Source organism: Acartia tonsa, chromosome 13 (assembly GCF_053477335.1).
Source record: "Acartia tonsa isolate MP-2025a chromosome 13, ASM5347733v1, whole genome shotgun sequence".
Classification (NCBI taxonomy): Eukaryota; Metazoa; Arthropoda; class Copepoda; order Calanoida; family Acartiidae; genus Acartia; species Acartia tonsa.
In genome coordinates this window covers 7,701,401-7,723,104 of record NC_137272.1, presented here as the reverse complement: position 1 = coordinate 7,723,104, position 21,704 = coordinate 7,701,401, and the positions used below count along the sequence as shown (strand labels likewise).

The following is a 21,704-nucleotide window of genomic DNA, read 5'->3' as shown; positions in this document are numbered from 1 at the left end:
AAGTATCATATGATATCATGATCAATATTTACTTTGCCAGTGAAACTCTGCCGTAAGATTTAAATTAGTTTAAAGAGAAAACAAATTTACTTTTTATTTACAATTAAGTATTTATGAAAGGTATGAGATCGCGGACATGCTAGCCAAACTTGGCTCCAAAATGAATGACAGACAGGTAATTTATCCAGAACCATATGCACCAATCCCAACATCATACACTAACGATATAATCAAGGAATGGGCTGACAGGACTCATCAACATAAGTAGATTAATCCAGTCGGTCCAAGATTCTGTAGGCAGACACACATGTTTTCAAAGAGGCTAGAAACAATGTCTGGAAACATATCCAGAACAAGAACAGGACATGCGTTATGTATGCATGTCAAGTTCTAACCGGTCATGTAAATACTTATTAACACTTATTTAGAAAGATCCTGGCAGACAACCCGGGCTGTCAACAGTGTGGATTCCATGAGGAAACCATCGAACATCTTATAGGAAGTTGGCCCAGACACAACAAGCTAAGACTGGAGCTTTTTGGTAACAACACCTTACGAGCAAAGGACTTCCAAATCCTAGAACTAAAGAAAATTTTGCAAATTTGTGACCAAATCTAAATAATTCACTAAAAGCTAAAACATCAATCGGTACTTGATCATTAATACATCATTTAGGCATGGTATCACCAAGCCACCCTTAGACAGTGCTAACATGCATTATTTAGGTCCTAGTCGGATCAAAGCAGAAGAGTCTATGGACAATTGCGAAGCATTAATTGGGTCCCTGCCTTGGACGAGATGGCGGATGCGCCCGAGAATCCGAGGCCTGCTGTATTCTGTATCCTGTAAGTATTAATAAGTAATTAAAAGTTGAAAGATCTATATTATCAGGTTATCAGTAAAGTTAATGCTTCTTAACAAATAGAGAGATGACTTAATGGATGAGAACATGATTTTAAAGTCTGGAGAAAAAAAATCTGTATGTAATTATCCCGCAAAAATACTGCTTAGATACTACTGAATGTGTCTACATAGACTTGATTATGAAGAAGCATTGCATGATTACACTTTTATAATTAAAAAAAGAATAATTAATTTATAAATATAATCTTCTACGTCTCAGTAAGATATTTGTTTGCTTAAGATGCAATACTAGCTGTCATTTTTCTTTTCATTAAATTCACCTGTTATTTCTAAAGAGAAATTTTCTAAAGCTAAATTGCAAATAATTATTGCATCAATGAAAACGTGCAAAGTTTAAATAAAATGAAAACAAAATTTTAACACTGTTTGGCCGAATTGGGCCAAGTTTTAACAAATCTTACTTATAATTTGTTTTCATTCATTTTTTTACATACTTCAAACCTTCAACATCAAGGTTTATATAGAGATAATATTTTACACACTACTAAATATTTTTTTTTTGAACACAATCTAAATGATATTCCAATCATAAAGCAAAGGAACACACCTTGCATGTTAAAGGTATTTAGGTATAAGATCAACTAAAAATTGATTAACGATTTCTTCTCTAATTTCCGAAGTTTTACAGCAGATAACCTAACTTTTGCAAAAGCTATTTTCAGCTACTCCGGTAAAAGTGATATAATGTATAAACGATTTATACATGATACATTCAAAATTTTAATTTTTCAAAATTTAGATTTTTTTTTAATTTTGACGATTTTTTAGCTGGTAGTAAATATTGAGATAGGATGAGGGTGCTATGTACGTACACAATTGGAAACTAGAATTCAGCTGACCATTTGTAATATTATTTACTCAGGGTGTTCTAGGGATATATGAAATAGTAAATTTGTCAAATAAACTTTTTATGACAATTCCCTGGAAATGCCATTCTAGACATGTAGATTTCCAGCATTGACAGGTAATTTATTCTATTTTCCTTTCCCTGTTTCGCTAATATCTCCACTTGTGATTTCTAAAGATATTGTGAAAGGATGACAGGTTCAATAAAGCCGAATATTTCAAATAACATCTGTATTCTGCGAAGGAGAAAAAACTTATGTAACCTAAAAAGGCAGCTATAGGAATGTGGAGGAGAATAAAACTATTGTATAAATAATTAAAACCAAAAAAATCTGTAAAAGATCCATCGAAATATGGCTCAACTTTCTTCCCAATAGTATAAAACGAAGAAAGTGCCTTAATAACGTCATAAAAATGAGGAATGAGGAGAGGAGTGTGAAAGAAAACCCCTATAAAAGAGATGAATAATCCCTCGTTTTTATGACGCAACATGCTGATTTTTGAGGAACTTTCTTCGTCTACCAATGCAATGGAGGGATATGAAGAAAACAAATCTTAATAAAAACGTATCGCCCAGCGATGATCGTGTCCACGCCTTTAGGGCTCAGCAAGAAAATATGACATTCTCGATAAACGATTTTAACCATCCTTTGAAATAGAGGTAACAAATATATGTCGGTAACAAAAGATTTTGTATATAGTTGAACTATCAGGTTATCGAGCAGCTGCACCAATGAAAATATAAGAAATGTAAAAAAAATTCTTACAATTTTTAATCGTGCGTCGCACCAAGGGGGGATGGGAGTGTTTCAAACCCTAAGAAAATAGCTTCAAAATACCCAGGACCAATAGATGTATCTATAATACAAATTAGAACGATGTCTGTCTGTCTGAAGCTTAAGATCTCAGTAACCACTGAACCGATTGAGCTGCATTTCCACTGACAACCTCTAAGGGGGCTACCACCACTTACTGTCAAGTAATAACAGACCCCTACCACAATTTGTTTTCAATATTAATCTTCTTATTGATTTTGCCTTTTTATTGATATTTACGAAACAATATGAAAAGAGTTAAAAATAAAAATTGTTTTTCTGGCAAAAACTGGATTATTTATAAAGAAAATATTGCATTTGTGTCGTGTCTATGTGTACGTAAGCAATGTATTTAAAAACAAGGATGACAGTATTCTTAACAGCGAAGTTTAACTAATCGAACAGGTAGACAAACAAAAGTTAGCAAATGTAGAGTAGAAAAGCATTCAATATTCAATGTCATTTAGTAGTCTAAACGAAAATTTGTATAAATTTATCCGAAATTTAATTAAACTCAGACATACTTACATTTTAAGACGTGATTATAGAAAAGCTTCGTTTATAATATTATACCTAATCGTCCAAGTCATCCATATTCCAAAATTCTTAAAATTTTGTTCTTTAAAAGCTTAAAAATCATCATTTTTAAAACAAAATATCTGTAATTGATAAAAGTTGCTAAGTTTTATAAGGAATCATTATGCAAAATTTGAAATTTGATTGGACAATCCTGACATGCTTAAGTTAACTCTAAGAGATTTACATAGTAACGGAAGAACCTATCAGTGAGCAGTCATGCTTTCTTGTTTAGATAACAAAGAACCATAAAATTGACTATCAAATGCCTCGAGAAAGTCAAACTAATATTAAATGGATAAAACTTCAATAAGATTAAGCATTAAATCTTTACACCATCGGAGGTTTTTCTTGAAAGAATAAAAATTTACCAAATATAAAAAATTATCATGTTTATAATTGACAAACTGAATTTTTAGTAATGGTTTTAAAGTTGCTACGCTTTCTAAATCGTATCTAACTCATACATAAATAAACTGGCAATCTTTAAAATCAAGAGGACATTATTTACATTGATATCTAGATTAACAAAAAGAGCTATCCACTGCATACCGACCCTAATTATAGAAAAGCTTGTATTTTGAAGTGCCATTTAAATAGTAATATCTTAAATAGAAATAATGAATTAATAAATTGCATGTATGAAGTCAATTTATCAAATCTTGTGAAAAGGGCTTTTATTCAACTCTTTTCAATAAATGTAATCAATTTTGCTAAGTAACACTTGCCAAATATTTATGTTTGCGTTTAAAACGTTATTTAAATTGCAATGTGTCTTTAGAAATGATGAATTAATAAATTGCGTGTCTAAAATCAATATATCATTTTTTTTGAAAAGGGCTTTCATTAAATCTTTTCAATAAATATAATCAATTTTGCTAAATAACACTTGCAAAATTATTTCTATTTGCGTTTAAAACGTTATTTGCAAGGCTCGGCAGCCACATCCACTCATAAAGACTCTTTCTTCTATAGACGGCTAATTAGAAGCTGGACCCGTTTATATACTCAATAAAACAGCTTAAACAAAACTAAAGAAGCTGAAGGAAATAACTGTGCTGATTTGGAGAGCTAGTCAGCCACCGCTTCTCTTTGTGTCAGCCACCCTCAACCTTAATATTAGCCTTAAACATGAATTCACTCGCAGCGGCACGACTGCCGAACCCTGGAAATTCTCAACCTATATGTCCTTCAATAATTTTTCCAAAATGAAATGAGTGTTAGGGGTTCTTAAGAGATGGTGCTTTCCCTTAGGAAGTCTGGCAAGCACAAAACTCCCCATGGCTAATTTTTAGAAATATATTGAATAGAAGAAAAAAGTTATCAAACAAGTTAAATCATACAGACTTTATGGTTACGATTATTAAGTTCATACGCTTTTAGGAATCACCACGCCAGGTTTAAAATTTATAGGACAATTCTAGCATGCCTAAATTAACGATAAGAGCTATCCGTTACGGACGCACGGACATACCAACCCTAATTATAGAAAAGCTTCGCTTTTAATAGAAGGTTTATTTTATTTTAAGGGAAAAGCACCAGACTAACGTATATCCCTACACAATAAGCTAACAGTAGACATGTAGTGTAATATCACCCAAAAATAAAAATTATTTCTATAAAAAAATTTATTTTGAAATGAAAATGCTAAGATAAGTAAATTATACAACAAAACGGTCCAAAAAAACATTACTAGGAGAGTAGGTAGGTAATATAGATAACAGGTTTAGTAGTATTACAATATTTTAGTTATAAAGTTCAAAACAAACAAAGTATAACGTGCGAATTTCAGATCAAAAATTAACTTTTTTTCCAGTAGGGCTACGAAACCGCTGGATTAGAACCGGTTCTGAGCCATACTGAAAAACCATGGTTTGTATCGTAATGTAGACAATTTAACACGAATTAAAATTATAAAATTGATAATAGTTTTGTTGCCTATGGCCTTCGACCCTTGGGGGCCAATAAAACTAGAATTAATCCTATTTTTTGTATATTACTGTCCGCAGAAAGCTGTCTATAATACGATGCGATAACCAACTATTTTAACTATTTGTGTAAAATTAAAATGAGGTACATGTTTTTTCCATTATTTACAAACATAAATATTATTTCGGTAGGTATAAGAAAATCATTTGATTTTAACTAAAAAATGTTTTAACTGCTTTAAGTGTATTTAGTGGAATTTTATTTTGTTTTTCATTGAAAAATCATTTTTGTATTTGGTGGATTTATTATTTCATAGTGATGTTTAATTTATTCTGGGTAGACTACGCCATATACGTTTCTCATAACCTCCTGAAATTAAATAAAAAGTTATAAGGCAGACAATAACTTTAAACTATAGTGAAATCAAGAAGGGTTGTGACGTTGGACTGTCAATTACATTGGTAATGTTACACGAAGTATTTAACAACGATGTCTTATTCGCTAGCTCAAAAACTTGGGATACTTTTATTGTAAATTTAGGTTAATATTTTATATAACTTCACCCCCATATGTAAATACAAACTTCTTTTTAGTAGCATAGCAAATGTGATTGTTCTCGGATGCTATTCAAGAAAGACGGTCGAATTACTTAGTGAATATTCCCTATACAAATGAGCTTCCACTATGTAATTTACTTTGCTATCGGTCTGTAAGACATGCTACAAAATATTATCATCGAAAACAAAAATACGAGTTAAAGGTTTCTTGATGTAAGTTCTTTTTTTCTCTCCAATAAATCTATTCTTGATTAATATGAATGCTATTTAAAACTTCTTTTCCGTAATTCTATCCATATTTTTTTTAGCTTCGCTACTTATGGATGTTATCACTCTCGTTTTTAAAATGAATAAAATCTTACCATTGCACACCTCTTCTTTGCGTCCTTCTTGTTCTTCGCACTTCCGGTGAACTTCTGCTCATTTATAATAACTAAAAAAACACAAAAATATGAGATTTCAAGAAGTTTTAAAAATGACATGGAAATAAATAACTTGAGACATATTTTTTAGGGGAATAGCGGAAATGACACACTGTCGTTATGGTATTTTCCCTTATAGTGCAATGCCTATCAAGCATTGAGCCCTCCTTCCTTAATTTAAAAAAAAATTAAAATAAGCGGAGCGTTATCTTTTCTTCAATGCCCAAACACTGTAGGGAGCCCTAATACAAAATATAATCTAAACAAAACAAAAGTACTTACATAATAAACGAAAAAATGAAAAACTTCCCCCTTTTTCAATATTTAAAAAAATGGGGGATTACTGTGCTCAACAAGGTACTTTGAAGAAAACTGGCACCATTTCATAGTTCTTATGTATACCTGACATATGATGGCAACATCCGGGGGGCTACCATCACTCACTGTTTCGTAATTACAGGGGCTCCCCCCCCCCCCCCATACTATAGTTCTTAAGTATACCTGACATATGATGGCAACATCCGGGGGGCTACCATCACTCACTGTTTCGTAATTACAGGGGCTCCCCCCCCCCCCCATACTATAGTTCTTAAGTATACCTGACATATGATGGCAACATCCGGGGGCTACCATCACTCACTGTCTCGTAATTACAGGGGCTCCCCCCCCCCATACTATAGTTCTTATGTATACCTGACATATGATGGCAACATCCGGGGGGCTACCATCACTCACTGTTTCGTAATTACAGGGGCTCCCCCCCCCCCATACTATAGTTCTTAAGTATACCTGACATATGATGGCAACATCCGGGGGGCTACCATCACTCACTGTTTCGTAATTACAGGGGCTCCCCCCCCCCCCCATACTATAGTTCTTAAGTATACCTGACATATGATGGCAACATCCGGGGGCTACCATCACTCACTGTCTCGTAATTACAGGGGCTCCCCCCCCCCATACTATAGTTCTTATGTATACCTGACATATGATGGCAACATCCGGGGGGCTACCATCACTCACTGTTTCGTAATTACAGGGGCTCCCCCCCCCCATACTATAGTTCTTAAGTATACCTGACATATGATGGCAACATCCGGGGGGCTACCATCACTCACTGTTTCGTAATTACAGGGGCTCCCCCCCCCCCCCATACTATAGTTCTTAAGTATACCTGACATATGATGGCAACATCCGGGGGGCTACCATCACTCACTGTTTCGTAATTACAGGGGCTCCCCCCCCCCCATACTATAGTTCTTAAGTATACCTGACATATGATGGCAACATCCGGGGGGCTACCATCACTCACTGTCTCGTAATTACAGGGGCTCCCCCCCCCCCATACTATAGTTCTTATGTATACCTGACATATGATGGCAACATCCGGGGGGCTACCATCACTCACTGTCTCGTAATTTCAGGGGCTCCTACCCCCCCCCATACTATAGTTCTTATGTATACCTGACATATGATAGACAACATCTGGGGGGCTACCATCACTCACTGTCTCGTAATTACAGGCTCCGACCATCTCGTGCAACATTTGGACCTAAAGTATTGTAGAGTTGGCCATATCCAATCGAGGGTAGGTAAAAAAATACCTAAGCAATACCAAGAGTGGGGATTGGTGGAGGGATGTGTCTTAATATTATTTTTTTGCAAGGCTTATTGTAATTATGATGTCTCTTGGTGCTGTAATGTTACAATTGTCATGTTTTTTTTCAAAGATTTGTCTCAAAATATAGCCCCTTATTTTCTTTAAAATTTATTCTAATACAAAAGTAACAGGATGCATGTCAGTGTATCGCTCTTTTACGATTTATAATTTCTCAAATGTCCCGGGAAGGTTTTAAACTATTTTATGGAACGTTTACTCCACCAAACTGAGAGAAATAGCCCCTTGAAAAATTATCCCCTTTTTAAATTTAAAATGGGGATGTCTAGATAGCTAGATACCTTCTGGATATATAAATACTTACTGGATGTCTGGTAGCTGCATCAGCTGGTAACTGCTTGGCTTCCTTAGTTTTAGCTGGTTTAGGCTTAGCGGGCTTCTGAAACATTCAATCAATAATTTTATGATTATATAATAGGGCGAACATTAAAACCGGGTTGAAATAAAACATTTGAACTAGATAGTAAAGTCAGTGCCAATATTAACCAGCTACCAAAAATAAAATATCAATGTCAACCATAGTATTTTGGAAAGGTTTTAATTTCCTATCCCGATAAAATCTTAAGATTTGTTTTTAAATTAAAATAGGCAACTAATAAATAACCTGTCAAAAAAATTTTAGAAGAGATTTTATTTTGCCAACTTTTGATATAATTTCCCCAAAGCTATCGTTATCCTGTGTTATTAATCTTTTTTGTCTAATTTAGGATCTAGATCTACTAAATATAAATTGCAATGAGCTGGGATATAATTGACACCCACCTTTTCCGTAGCGTCCTCCATCTTGATGTCCTCAATTAGACCAGCTTGACCCAAGTTATTGGCAGCGCGGGGCACACATTTCATCAGTTCAGGTGGGATCACTGCCCCTTGAGCCTTAATAGATAAATTTATAGTTGGGCGATTTCCATCAAAGTTCTTAATCAAGCACAGAAACAATTCCCTTCCCTATTTTTAAATTGAAATGAAAGTAAAGTGTGTGTTTGGGGGGAAGGGGGGTAGGAGGTTAACAGTTATTCGTTCGTTTATTACATTAGGGAAGGTTCGGTTAGGTGATAATGAGAAAGTTGGGTCTTAAAACATAAAAGTAATTTTGTCACAATAAATGTATACGTATAGATAATGATATATATCCCATATAACTACTAGGTTCCTTTATCGTCAGCTAGCAAATTGCTTTCTACTTTTTTGAAGCGACTTGGCTGTGTTAATAATTCCGACGCTATCGGCTGATATTCTAAGTCCCATCCCAACCCTTTAATATAGTTATTAAACTCCTGCTCCCTATATTCTCTTACTTTATTTTCGCAACCATCCAATCAGGATTTAAGAAAAGTATCCAAAGTTTTACCTGCCAATCATTAAACATCTTGAAGAGGGCCACACTAGCTAGGGCTGTCCAGGGTGTTTCCTCCTCCGAGTGGGGTCCCTTGGTTGCGCTAGCTGCCTCAGCTTGATCCTGTGAATAATTATTGTTCTTGTTATTTAAGAAAAAGATCATATGTATTCAAACATTAAAAATATGATTAAAAAGAAGTATCTTAATTTTATATGAAAGTTACATGATGTCTATCTGTGTGTAGCAAAGGATCTAGATAACCACTAGACAGATATGATCTTCCATTACAGTACCTAAAGCTTTTATAGGTCAGGAAAAGGTTTGTAACCATTTTAGAGAGGTGAGAAATAATCCCTTTAAACTAAAATAAAAAGTACAGGATCGACTTTCCCCTTCCCTAGAGGCCGCTAGGGGCGTATCCGCTTGTAAACTATAAGAAAACTTACCTTCTCACAAGCTTTGAATGCAATGTACTGCAAGATTGCCTCTGAGCAAATATTCTAAAATAAAATAAGTTTTTGTTATCTAGGTAGGTAACTACAAATGTATTTTGGTAAAAATTGTGTAGGTAATAAGGGGGGGGGGGGTTTAATGCAACCATCTCGTAATCAATGATTAAATGGCACTTTGAATTCGAATTTTGATAAGAAATTTTGCATGAAAAATCCTTGGTAGGTCTATTTTCCTTAAATCGAACAAAAAGTTGGAAAAGTAACGGCTAACGGCTGGCGGCTCAGCTGTTTTGCCATTTTATTACTATCTTAAGAGCAAAAAAGTCACGAAACCTATTTTCACATAATACTTTTCTCACTCAAAAACCTTATCAAACGGTTCTAGCCGGTAGCTGTTGGTACTAGAAATTTAAAAATTGGTTATTGCTATCATTTAACATGAATTAAACCAAAAATATGTTTTAAAAAGTTGATTCCTACGTAATTAATGATGAATTTGCCCTGAAAATAGGCAAAAAAACGGCTAAACGGCTGAGCCGCCAGCCGTTACTTTTCCAACTTTTTGTTCGATTTAGGGAAAATAGACCTACCAAGGATTATTCATGCAAAATTTCTGATCGAAATTCCAATTCTAAGTGCCATTTAATCACTGATTACGAGATGGTTGCATTAAAAGCCCCCCCTTAAATAAAATTGAATTTAAAAAAAAATTGTTTTAGATCAATTTACTCCCATGTTATTCATTTTCTTTAAAATAACGAAATTCAACAAAATCTCTATTAAAATTCACAATACAAAATAAATATCAATATGTCATAAGGCACCCAAAAAAACTTTAAATAAAAAAGGCATTAAAAAGCCAATGGGTAGTTCAAAATCCACACAAAAATAACCGTACAATCAAAGGGTTGGTTGACTGCAATACCTATTCCTCTGGTGTGCACATAACAAATGTGCGAAATAAATCAGGGATCTAAAGGGATAAGACAATGGCCGATAATTTGTGTACAATTTCCCGATTACGACACAGAGCTTAATGAAACATCGAATCAGAATTCAGTAAAGTCCCCAAAGATGTTAAAGCAACAAATAAGAAAACATTGCTATAAAACTTTCGAGACTAGTGTAATAAACAGCCCAATGTCCCCTCGCTCCCTGTAAATAAATACCTTGGCGATGTTTTTTGTTGGGCCGACACCTTCAAAAGTTGTACCATCATACTGCGCGGTGCACTTCAACAAACGGCTCATCTGTGAACATAAAATAATTCAAAATTTTAAAGGCTTCTTTTGTTTTAGTTGCACTTACTTAAAAAAATGGAAGGGGGGGGGGGGGTTGAGATTTTGTAACCTATGTTGTTCCTTTCCTTTCTTAGGCAATCAACATTCCAACCATTCTCCATTTTACATTTAAATTGTATAAGTTAAAATAATAAAAGCGTTTGTTTACCTTAGCCGCGCACAAACTAAGATTAACGAGTAGTGGCTATTAAAGATTTAAAGTTTCTTTATTATGCAGACCTGACCTAAGCGCCAAGCTGTTTTGAAGAATATAAATATTAAAAATGGAGAAATTATTAACTATTTACTTTCCCTGCTGCTTTTAGTAGTTTGGCTGCAGATAAGCCCAAAAAAATGCCGTTACCTATCGAATTAGAAGGTCTGTTTGCGTTTTAATTAATACGAATGGGGTATTTATAAAACAATAGGAAGGTATGTTCTTTATACAAAAAATATGCAAAGCACAAACCTTTCATTAAAGTAACTAAAAAAATAATCTGCTTTGTGCCTAAGAAACGATAAAAATGTTTAATAAATAAATATTCTATTTAATCTTTATCAAATCTTAGGCTTTAGCTCGATTAAAAAATGTCGGATGACAATTTCAGAGTAAAATATATTCCAAATCCGAGCACTCACAGTTGTTGTAGCGGGTGGTTCTCTGGGGTTTTCCGGGGTTCATAACATAATTTTTCATGACAAAAATTAGCTTTATCAAGTCTAAATTTTAAAAAAGCTAAATATTGGCATGATAATTCTGTTACACGAGATAAATTTGCATCCAAAATAATTTAAATTAAAAATACTTTCCTTTATAACATAAATTAATTCATATTTTACAAGTTCTTTTACTTACCTACGTTTTTATGTAAGGTATTTTTCAAGTAAAAGCCATGTAAAATAAGAATCATTTATTGATGATGCCTGTTGTAATAAACTAAAATTTCAATGGATGCAAGTTTCTAGAATATTTCTTTCACATTTTCTACATTTATTTGTCATTGATTCTATAACGTTAGAAAACTTACCATTATTCAGTAAAATCAACATAGATAACTTTTATGTATTCGTTTCAATATATTAACGAGATAGACAGACAGACAAAGCTAAACATAGTATAGCTTCATATTTTAGAACAATGACAAATAACTGAGAATAAATGTTTTAATGGATTTTCTTCAAAGACTAATGTGGTCTTCAAGAAAATCTTATATTCTTATAAGGGAATTTTCTATGGAAGGTATCAAATGAAAATAGTCAACATAGCATCGTCTTAGTTATTTACCTACCTTTTAATCAACTAAACAAAAAATATTGAGGGGGTTGGAAGTAAATAAAACAGTTAAAAAGAAATACATATCTGGAATTTAGTTTAGCAGTTGCTTTAATGAAGTAAAGTGTGAAACCGTGAAGAAACAGCTGAAAAACCGCCATTTCGCAGTTTAATGTTGGGACAATTATCACTGAGAAAATACGATATTCGGCAGAAACGACGATTGCATCGCCGTATTTTTTTCACGGTTCCACATTTTTTAACATTAAAGCAAAGAAATTAAAAGACCTTGAACTGTAACTCTTTATTTTTAGCAGATTATGACAGTCTAGAATGCTTAATTGACTTCTTTAAATTGACATGGTACAGTCCATAGAAAGAACCCTTATCCGGGGGGATAAATTGCAAGGAGGGAGGGTGGGTGTGTGTGAGAGAAATGTATGTACCGGATCAGAAATATACTTCTCGAAAGTGACTTCTCCTTGTTTAGTGAGCTCCATGAGGACCATCATTGGGGGCTTGGGGTTCAACAAGCGACCAAGCCTATACAGTCAATCATTTTTAACACTTTTATAAATCTATCTTTTGTTTTAAAGTCCTAAATATTACCTAGTGTATGACAAAGCATCCATTTGAGTTAGGTAATGTCTGTTATGAAATAAAAGTTAGTTAAGAATGATTCCTGGAGTTTCTTCTGCGCTTGAGGACATCCTTGGGAAGCTTCTTTATTTGTCCTGTTTTCTTCTGAAATTAAACTAACATTACAACATATGTAAATACATAATTGTCCATATGTAAATACATAATTGTCCATAGAATTGCCCTTAAAAAATCCAGATTGCTTAGGTATCCTATTATATAAAGTGGTAATGTTATTTTGTCTGAAGTTTAAAACTTCAATAACTGAACAACTTATTGAGTTCTCCTTTGTATGGAAGCTTCAATAGGTCTCGGAATTGTTTTTAAGCTATTACATTTTTAGATTTAGGGTTAATTGGATAATGTTATAGGCTTTTTTGTGCCCCTATTAGTTGGTGAGGGAGGGGGGTGTCAACAGTCCCATTACATTAAAATTTATTTTATCCCCTCAAGGTTCATGAACCTGCTCTTGTAAACCCTGTGCACGCCATAGAAGTCACAGGGTGGGGGGTGGTGGGGTTTGTCTCCGTCATATTTTGAATCCCTTCATTTTAACTTCCTTGAAATTTTAAAAAGTACATTAGATTACCCCCTTCAAACCTCTGAAACCCCCAATTTAACCCCATTAAATTTCAATCTTGGACGTCCTTAGGCCACGCCACTGGTGAAACAAATGAAACGTTACCTTGGCCAACCAGTCGTTTTTAGCATCTCCATTGGTTGCAGATCCCTCAGTTTCCATCTTCACCTGGATAATAGAAATTATAAAACTAAATACATACTCTAAATCATCCAACAGGCAAACAATTACGCCATATTATTGGTTAGAAAGTGTACAGATTTTGAGCATTTATTTTTTACCTAATCATTCGCAAATTGCATTAGCTAAAAATGGTTTTATTATTAGGATTAAAAGCTTTTCTTTGGTAAAATATATCATGTAAAATGTTTTTTCCTCGTATGTGAAGCGTATAGGACAAACCTTATATAGTAAGAGAGAGTAGTTATAATTTAGTATAATTATGAATATAGTTATATTTCTTAGGAATAAGATAGCTAAGTCATAAAAATTTTCGTCGCACGTATTATTGCAATGAATACTTAGTATAAGAATGAAACAACAGAGGTTTCGTCTGTCGTCTGTGTTTTGAAGATTAATGGGGGGGGGGGGGGGGGCTAGCTGTTTGACCATCTAGATCTACTATACCTGGGTAGTTGTATTGGCGGCGACGCGGGGCATTTTATTGTTGATTGGTTGAAGGTCTGAAATCAAAATTTTCATAAATATCTGAACATACATGTTTAAACAAAACGAACAATTAAATTGAGTTAAATGATCGAAAGAAGATATTCTGCACTGATTCAGTGCATTAAAAAAATAGTTTTAAAGAAAGTAGAAATTTACAAACTTTTGAAAGATTGACATGCAGAATACTGACGGATGATATTGGTAGGTACACAGGGGAATCTTGACAGTAACACCAACATTTTACCAGATAGTAGCAATCTATCTTTAATAATAGCCGAGAAATCAATATTTTTAAAAATCTAGCATAAACTTTAACTTACAGATAACAATCTTTTGTTAAAAAATGAAATAATCACTGTTTATTATTAACAACATTGAAAAGTAAACTTCAAAATAAAATTTGGGCCGGCATCAAAGGATTTTCTCCACCTGCCTGCCCCTTCCCTTCCCCCCACTCCTCTCTCCGTAGCCATTGGAGCCGAGGTTAATAATGTTGCCAGATATATAGTTCCCGTTTGGCTTCAAAACCGATAAATATCCGCAGAATTAGAAACGAGCTCTCAGTTATACTGAAAAATCATGTATAGCATCGTATCAAAGACTTACTTATCTAATGCCTAACCATGCATTACTACCCTTTACACAAAATAATCTAACTTAACGTGGGGTATAAAACTTAAAAAGGTTAAAAAAAAGAGGGTTCAAAATTGATTTGGGTGGATGAATTGCAAATTAGGTCTGAATTTTTCGCCTAATCCCAATGGGGGCACTAACCCTTTTGGGCCTGAAACGCATTACCCTTACCCTGCAGGGCCACTCTATTATAAACGACATTTACCTAACCTAATTTTTGTAAATAAAACTTAAAATTGAAAAATGGGTTCTAAATTGATAGATCTGAAAGAGAGTTAGGGGGGGGGGGGGTTAAAAGGTTGTTTTTGAATAACATAGAGCTCAGTTTTATTCATAAAATTGATTTGAAAACAACGGTAAATATTTTTTTTACAAAATAAATGTAAAAATGTATTTTTACAAAAAAAGTTAATCTGGCAACATTAAAAAAATTTCAGGTGGTTTACACAATTTTTCTGAATATATTTTCCCTATAAAAAATAATATTTGTTTACTCTAAAATTATTTGAATCTTGAATCATTTTGGTGATTTCTGTAAAAAATTTAAAATTAAAGAAAGTAAGTTACACTAAAGAAATAAAAAATAGTTAAAAATCAAAACAATTTAAATGGGAAAGTTTTGTTGTATAGTTTTAGTCCAAGCATTTCAGCAAAGACGACGTTTTAATAAATAAAAAATGAAAGCTGCATTTATTTGTTTATGCGCTTTTGTGGCCTCAGAATGTTGTCTAGGCCTATTTTAGGAACAAAATGCCTATTTAGGCCTTTTAGACCATTTCTGTCATTATTAAATTTAAGATATTTAAAGTTAATATTATGCCGTTGTTATCTAATTATTTCCATCCCATATATTTTAAAAAGTATATTTTGAATTTGTAGCTTAAAATATATATACTCGACTATAATTAGAAAATATGTCACTACGTACGTTCGTCTGTCACTCAAGAATTGACTAGAAATTAGAATGTCATTAATGCATATAAATAGAATCAAAGCTTTTTTGTTTTAAAATGTAAAATTTTGTGAATATTGCTCGGTTTAAAGAAGTTTAACTTAAGAAGCGGAGTATCAATTCAATGTTAAAACAAAAAAGTATATAGCCTCGTTGAAAAATTGCATGAAGATACGAAACAATTGCATTTTAAGACTTGATTATAAAGATGCTTTGCTTCGAAAATTGAATATACTTTGTGTTGTCCTATTATTTATGATTATCATATCTAACAAAGAAACTTTTGTCAAAAAAGATTAAAAATTAGCATGTTTAAATGGACGTACGGACCTCCTAGCAACGATTATTGATTGCACTAAGATGTTATTGGAATCTTCATTTAAAGTTTAAAATCAATAGAACAATTCATAAGGTTTAAGCTTGATCTAATATTACCAATCCATTTTTTTCAGAGATATTACCGTGTGTTCAAAATGTTTTTATCAGAAAGATGTTGGGTGTTTACACTTATCTGCCAATAGTCCGCTATAATACAGTGGAATATTGATCTCATAAAACGGAGATTTGTAATTCAAACAGATAGTTGTAACAAACAATGAACTAAAATAAGTTCCTTTGCCAAAGAGATATGTCATATAAAGGTAATTAATTTTTTTATTTAATTTATAACTTCAAAACAAACTTTAAATTGAAAAATAAACATTCTGGTATTTTATTAGGTATAACTTATACCTTTTTCTAGAATGCTATATAAAGGTTTTTGCTTTCTATTATGTTTTTAGATGTCTCATGTACCTTAATTTACGTGGTTAATGAATTGTAATATACAAGGGAATGGCATTGGTTCAAGAAAAGGCCCATTTCATTATCATGCACGCACTGTTAGGACACCCAGACAAATAATTGGTATTGGGTACATGAGTAAATAAGACCTTGTAGTGTTAACGTCATCTAGCTTAAGTAGGAATAAACTATTTCAATTTAATACCTACCCATACTGAAATTTTCCCATAAATTGGATTTCCAGTATGGCTTCGAAACTGATAAGGTGTTATTAATTGGATTAGTACTGGTTCTGTGTCAAACTTAAAAATCATAATTTGCATTGTATTGCAGACAATTTTCCACGAATAATAAAATAAAAATAATAAAATTTAACCAGTTTTATTATACGAGGCCTTCGGCCACTTTTGGGTAACAAATGCTTTAAATCATTAATTTTTTCTATTCTAATATACGCGGAAAGCTGTCTCTAAAAAATGCGGTATATATCTATTACTTACTTTTCAGTTACCGAAGACAACAACAAATCAAGTTCTCTCAGCTGCACTTCTCGTATTGACCCAGAACTAGAATCCCGCGTCACAAGAGCCACACGACGAATCTGTGAAAATTTGCACATTATTGCGAACGAGCCAAGTCTCGCGCTTTATCGCATCTCTGAGCACGTCAGAAAGGTAAATGGGAGTATAAATAAAACTTCCTCAAACAATTTTGACTTAGTAGCACCAATGACTAATTTGTACCTCTATGGTCCTTAACAATTCATTCGTATGTACGTCCATTTTAAACATTAATTTCGATATTTTAGCAATCATTTTACATTGTTGATTTAGAGAATGATTTAGTAACTTGTAATAAGCGAAGTATCTCTATAATCAAGACTGATAACGTCAGTACGTCGATTTCAAATAGCCTGTAGTAATCTAACTTCAAGCATATTAAATACCTATTGTTTACCCTTATCAAGTTTTTACACATATATTATTAATGTTTTGATTTTAGTTACATTAGCAAAAGACATTTCATTTTAAGATTGGCATTTTTCGTGTGTCCATCTGATTTGTTAAAACTAGGATTCACCTTATTAATTTTTTTTTCAATGAATTTTCAATATTAGGCTCTGCCCCCGACTGTCGAGTCCCGGTGTGAAGTTGCGCGTCTGCACGCTCAGCTCCAGGGAGCTCATGCAGATGCTGAATATGGACTTGACAACATTAAGGTAGGTGCCCTGGGTACCCAAATGGCGTATATCAGGTTAAATAGCTATTCTGTAACTGTTTAAATCACATCGGAAGTTTTCTACACTTATTTTATTTTCATTGTTCAACTATGTAGATGTTTTATTTCTCTACTAGGTATCTATCATTTTCGGCAACAGTCATCAATTCAATACCATCTATAACTATATTTCTATCAATATAGCTCTTTAAAAAAAGTTTTCTTATTATTTATTTGGAATTGAAATATTTGTTGTTATAACTATCTAGTAACTATCTATGTAGGTAGGTCTCTTGGTCATGAAGGTTTTTATTTATTTAACTATCCATAACTCTTATCTATTCATCTATCAACCATCTATTTATCAATATATTTATCCACCTATCTGTCCATCTATCAATCCACATTTCAATATATCTATTTAGGCCATGGAGGAAAGCCTGCCAATGTTTGGTAACATTAGGATGTTGTTAATTTAGTCTGATTAGGTTTCTAACTAGTGATGGGAATCCGGATCCGGAATCCGAATCCGGAATCCAGAATCCGCCCAATTTTCGGCCAATTTTGGAATCCGAATCCGGATCCGGAATCCGTTTTTTATAGCGGATTCCGGATTCTAAATTGGTAGGCTAAAATTACCGTCTTTTATCTTACAACTCCCTCTGTTTGAAGGCAAAGATCAAAAAAAATTTTCTACATAACAAATTTTAATAATTACTAATGTTATGTATTTGTTTTAGTTATGCTGGAAGTCAACACTTTAAACAAATCAAGGCTTCAACCAAGTAACATAGTGATAAATTAACGAAAAAAGCTATCCCTCTGTGACGGACGGCCTTTTAAAATACTGCTAGAATCCGGAATCCGAATCCGGAATCCGCCAAAAATAAGAATCCGGAATCCGCAAGAATCCGTCACTTTTTTTGACGGATTCCTTCAGAATCCGGAATCCGAATCCGGCCCAAAAATTCGACGGATTCCCATCCCTATTTCTAACTATTTATTTAACTTCCTATCTATTTATCCATTTATCTATCCATCTATCTATCTATCCACCATCTATCAATCTATCTAGGCCATGGAGGAAAGCCTGCCAATGTTTGGTAACATTGAGGTATTGCTGCAGAAGTCAATAACCTTGCAGCAACAGATTAATCATGCTCCACAAAAGAGGTAAACACATAGAGCGAGAGGACGTTGGACTGTAAATTACACTGGTGCCCAAAGTTTTATAAACCGTTATCTTATTGGAGGCTTAAAAACTTACGATACTTTGATTGGTTAGATTTAGACTAGTTAGGTTCACACTTTTCAACCTCTAGTGATTTTAGACAAGTACAAAATCCTCTAGCCTTTAGGGGAGGTGGGGGAGGTCAGGAAAATAGCATAAAGCTACCCCCAAGATACCCTGAAAAATGCAACCCCTTCGGACCAGCTTCTGACACAAAAAGTTTCATACTTTTTATAGTACAGGATTATATCCCATTAATTTCACTACGAGATACGGGTTAAACAAGTTCTTAGAATTGAAATCTGGAAGGCCTGGCCCTGCTTTCCCCCTTTTTTAGCCCCCTAATAGTTTCACACACCCCCTGGTGAATCACTGTGCACTCCAATGTTTCTCTACATGACGCAATAACGTTAAGTTCAACAGTCAAGTAAAACTAAATGGACTACCTAGAGTCTTCTATTTCTTGTAAAAAATATTTTTTTTCAATTTAGGGTGAAAAAAGGAGGAGCTGGTTCAATTTACCAGAGATTTTCTGCACATCTGGCCTCAGTAGACATTCCAGACCTTACAGACTTCAGAGAAAGTGCCAGGTAGACTTGTAGATAGATAGAAATAGTTGGATTGGCAGATAAATAGATAGATAGATATTAGATAGCTTGACATACAGTTTAAAGATAGGTACCTAGTACATCTGGCCTCAGTAGACATTCCAGACCTTACAGACTTCATGGAAAGCGCCAGGTAGAATCATAGATATACAGATGATAGCTTGATAGATAGTAGATAGATGAAAGCTAGATATACAGTTAGAAGATAGATATTAAGTACATCTAGCTTCCGGAATTTAAGAACGTACTTTAGGAAGATAATAAATAGTTTGATAGATAGAAAGTAGATAGCATGATAGATAGATAGTATATCATATGGTTTGATCAGAAGTCATTTCATAGCTTTATTGATATATGATCATTAAAATTAGCATTTTATTTTTGGGGGGATGTTTTTCCCGACCTTTGTTACTCAGCTAAAATAGATTAATAGGAATGGAATTTGACAAAGCATTTGTATCGTAATTGTATTCTTACTGTTATTACTGCGCTATATACGGATATAATTGTCCTTTCCTTTATTTTTAAGCAAATAATCTAAATACCGAATATTAATAATTTTCAGGGAAACTGCTCAACGCGTGGAGAGTGCAATAAACAAGGACAAAACTAACCAGAGCAAGGTAGCGTGTACACGCTCCAAGTCTGAGCTGACAGAATCCAGTCTGGGCGCTGCGCGCAGGTAAACTTTATTACAATTTCCATAATAAATACAAGAACAACTGTGAAAAAGTTGAAAGCGGCTAAATAGCTGTTTAAAAACAGTCTGGCTGCCGCCCCAGGGATGTTGATTCCTAAATATGCTCAATAGAAATCACCTAGTTTATCAAAATCCGCAATTATGTTTACCAGTAATAATAAAAACATATAATTATTATCGATATATTATGAATTATTAACATGTAATTTCAATATAATAATTAATAATTAATTGTCTATGTGATTTACTCATAACAGGATTGAAGAGTTATTGAATAAAAGTTCTATTATTATTATTATTTATTTAATAATACTAGGAATGTTATCAATAAAAATCAGAGTTCTAGCTTTGATAGCGGCTGAGTAAATATCATAGCGTTACTGACTGACGGACGGACAGACAGAGTGAATTATAGAGTAGCTTCACTACTAAAATCTGGAGGGTTTTCGTCGTTCAACCAATCATAACAATATGAATATAATTTATAGTCCAATATGTCCCTTCCTAACTGGTTTTTATCTTTTACCCAGAGGTATTTAACAGGTGTGAGAAAACCAGGAAGGGAGGGGACATTTGGCTATTTTTTCACCAGTCTCCAAAGTTTTAGAATAATATTTTCTTATTCGTTGGCTTAACAACTTTGGAGACATTTATTGAATTTTGATTGGTTCATTAGGTTAAGTGAATAAAAGTTTCAACCACTAATTGTAATCTAAAAAGGGGTAATTTTGTGTATCATCATTTGGGGACGGGGTTGTACAATGTACATCAATTTATCTGCCATTGTCTTATTCCTTTAGATCCCTGGTGTAAAAACCTATAGAACTAACTCTTGTTATTCTAGGTCAACTTGGGGTAGTAGAACAGACAGAACCCAACAACTACACCACCAACAGTCAGAGACTAATACCAGGAATTTATTTTATTTGTTATTTGTACGTCCGTCTGTCTGTCTGCACGGCTTTTTGAAAATTAATTGTACCCCTGTTCCCCATCCAAAAAGGGGGGAAATAGACCATCACCCTCAATTTATTTTGATTTTAAAAAGAAAAAGAATTTTTTTGGGTGAGGGGTGTGGTACCCTCCACCGAAATAGTTAAAACCTATGAGAAGCTACACTGTAAAGGAGAATCCTATCGGTTCACAGCGGTTAGCAAGATTCTCAGGTACAGACTGACAGACACATAGATACATAGACATCGTTTTCTTTTATATAGGGATAATCTAACTAATGAAAATAACAATATGATAATTACTAGTGATAACCCTACCAGTGACAGCCAGGCTGACAACAGTAAAACAGCTGATAATCAGCAGCTGCTGCCAACCAATAACAGCCAAGATGAAGCTTTGAACAATAAACCATAAACTTTCCAATAAAAAAACTAAATTTGACAAACAAAACTTTATAAAAACTTAAAATGTAGCGAATTTGTGAAAATAAAAGAAAAACAACAGTAAATTTCATCCTAATTTGAGGATTTTCCCCTCTCTCAAATTTTTGTTGTGATAATTGAGTGAATAAATCAGTTGACCGGCCTCCAAGGTCAGAGGTCAGGGAGTGTTGAGGGGCTCCTCCCCCTTGTTGAAGGGGGGCTGG

General features: G+C 33.7%; 2 protein-coding genes across 2 annotated transcripts; one reads left to right on the top strand and one right to left on the bottom strand.

Moving 5' to 3' along the window:
- Positions 1-4,774: 4,774 nt before the first annotated feature.
- Positions 4,775-14,407, bottom strand: LOC145304535 (double-stranded RNA-specific editase 1-like). Its single transcript, XM_080146440.1, has 12 exons — positions 13,938-14,407; positions 13,416-13,478; positions 12,776-12,835; positions 12,538-12,636; positions 10,708-10,788; positions 9,533-9,586; positions 9,099-9,206; positions 8,510-8,623; positions 8,052-8,126; positions 7,534-7,621; positions 6,010-6,080; positions 4,775-5,459 (listed from the first exon to the last, which is right to left on the bottom strand). The coding sequence occupies exons 1-12, from the start codon at positions 14,028-14,030 to the stop codon at positions 5,418-5,420; spliced, it is 948 nt and encodes a 315-aa protein (XP_080002566.1). The 5' UTR covers positions 14,031-14,407; the 3' UTR covers positions 4,775-5,417.
- Positions 14,408-16,020: 1,613 nt separating this feature from the next.
- LOC145304040 (BLOC-1-related complex subunit 8 homolog) lies at positions 16,021-21,511 on the top strand. The gene is made up of 8 exons (XM_080145801.1): positions 16,021-16,205; positions 16,855-17,021; positions 17,465-17,566; positions 18,641-18,738; positions 19,288-19,386; positions 19,970-20,086; positions 20,949-21,017; positions 21,364-21,511. Exons 1-8 carry the CDS (start codon positions 16,193-16,195, stop codon positions 21,470-21,472), a joined length of 774 nt encoding a protein of 257 aa, XP_080001927.1. The 5' UTR covers positions 16,021-16,192; the 3' UTR covers positions 21,473-21,511.
- Positions 21,512-21,704: the final 193 nt, after the last annotated feature.

Excerpts from the sequence above, each read along its gene's own strand:
- LOC145304535 (XM_080146440.1), bottom strand. The coding sequence starts at position 14,030 with ATGTATGTTCAGATATTTATGAAAATTTTGATTTCAGACCTTCAACCA. Across the intron at positions 9,207-9,532 it reads CATTCAAAGCTTGTGAGAAG|GATCAAGCTGAGGCAGCTAG; the intron begins GTAAGTTTTCTT and ends AATTATTCACAG. Across the intron at positions 8,127-8,509 it reads TGGAGGACGCTACGGAAAAG|AAGCCCGCTAAGCCTAAACC; the intron begins GTGGGTGTCAAT and ends TGAATGTTTCAG.
- LOC145304040 (XM_080145801.1), top strand. Across the intron at positions 17,567-18,640 it reads ATGGACTTGACAACATTAAG|GCCATGGAGGAAAGCCTGCC; the intron begins GTAGGTGCCCTG and ends CAATCTATCTAG. Across the intron at positions 20,087-20,948 it reads AGTCTGGGCGCTGCGCGCAG|GTCAACTTGGGGTAGTAGAA; the intron begins GTAAACTTTATT and ends TTGTTATTCTAG.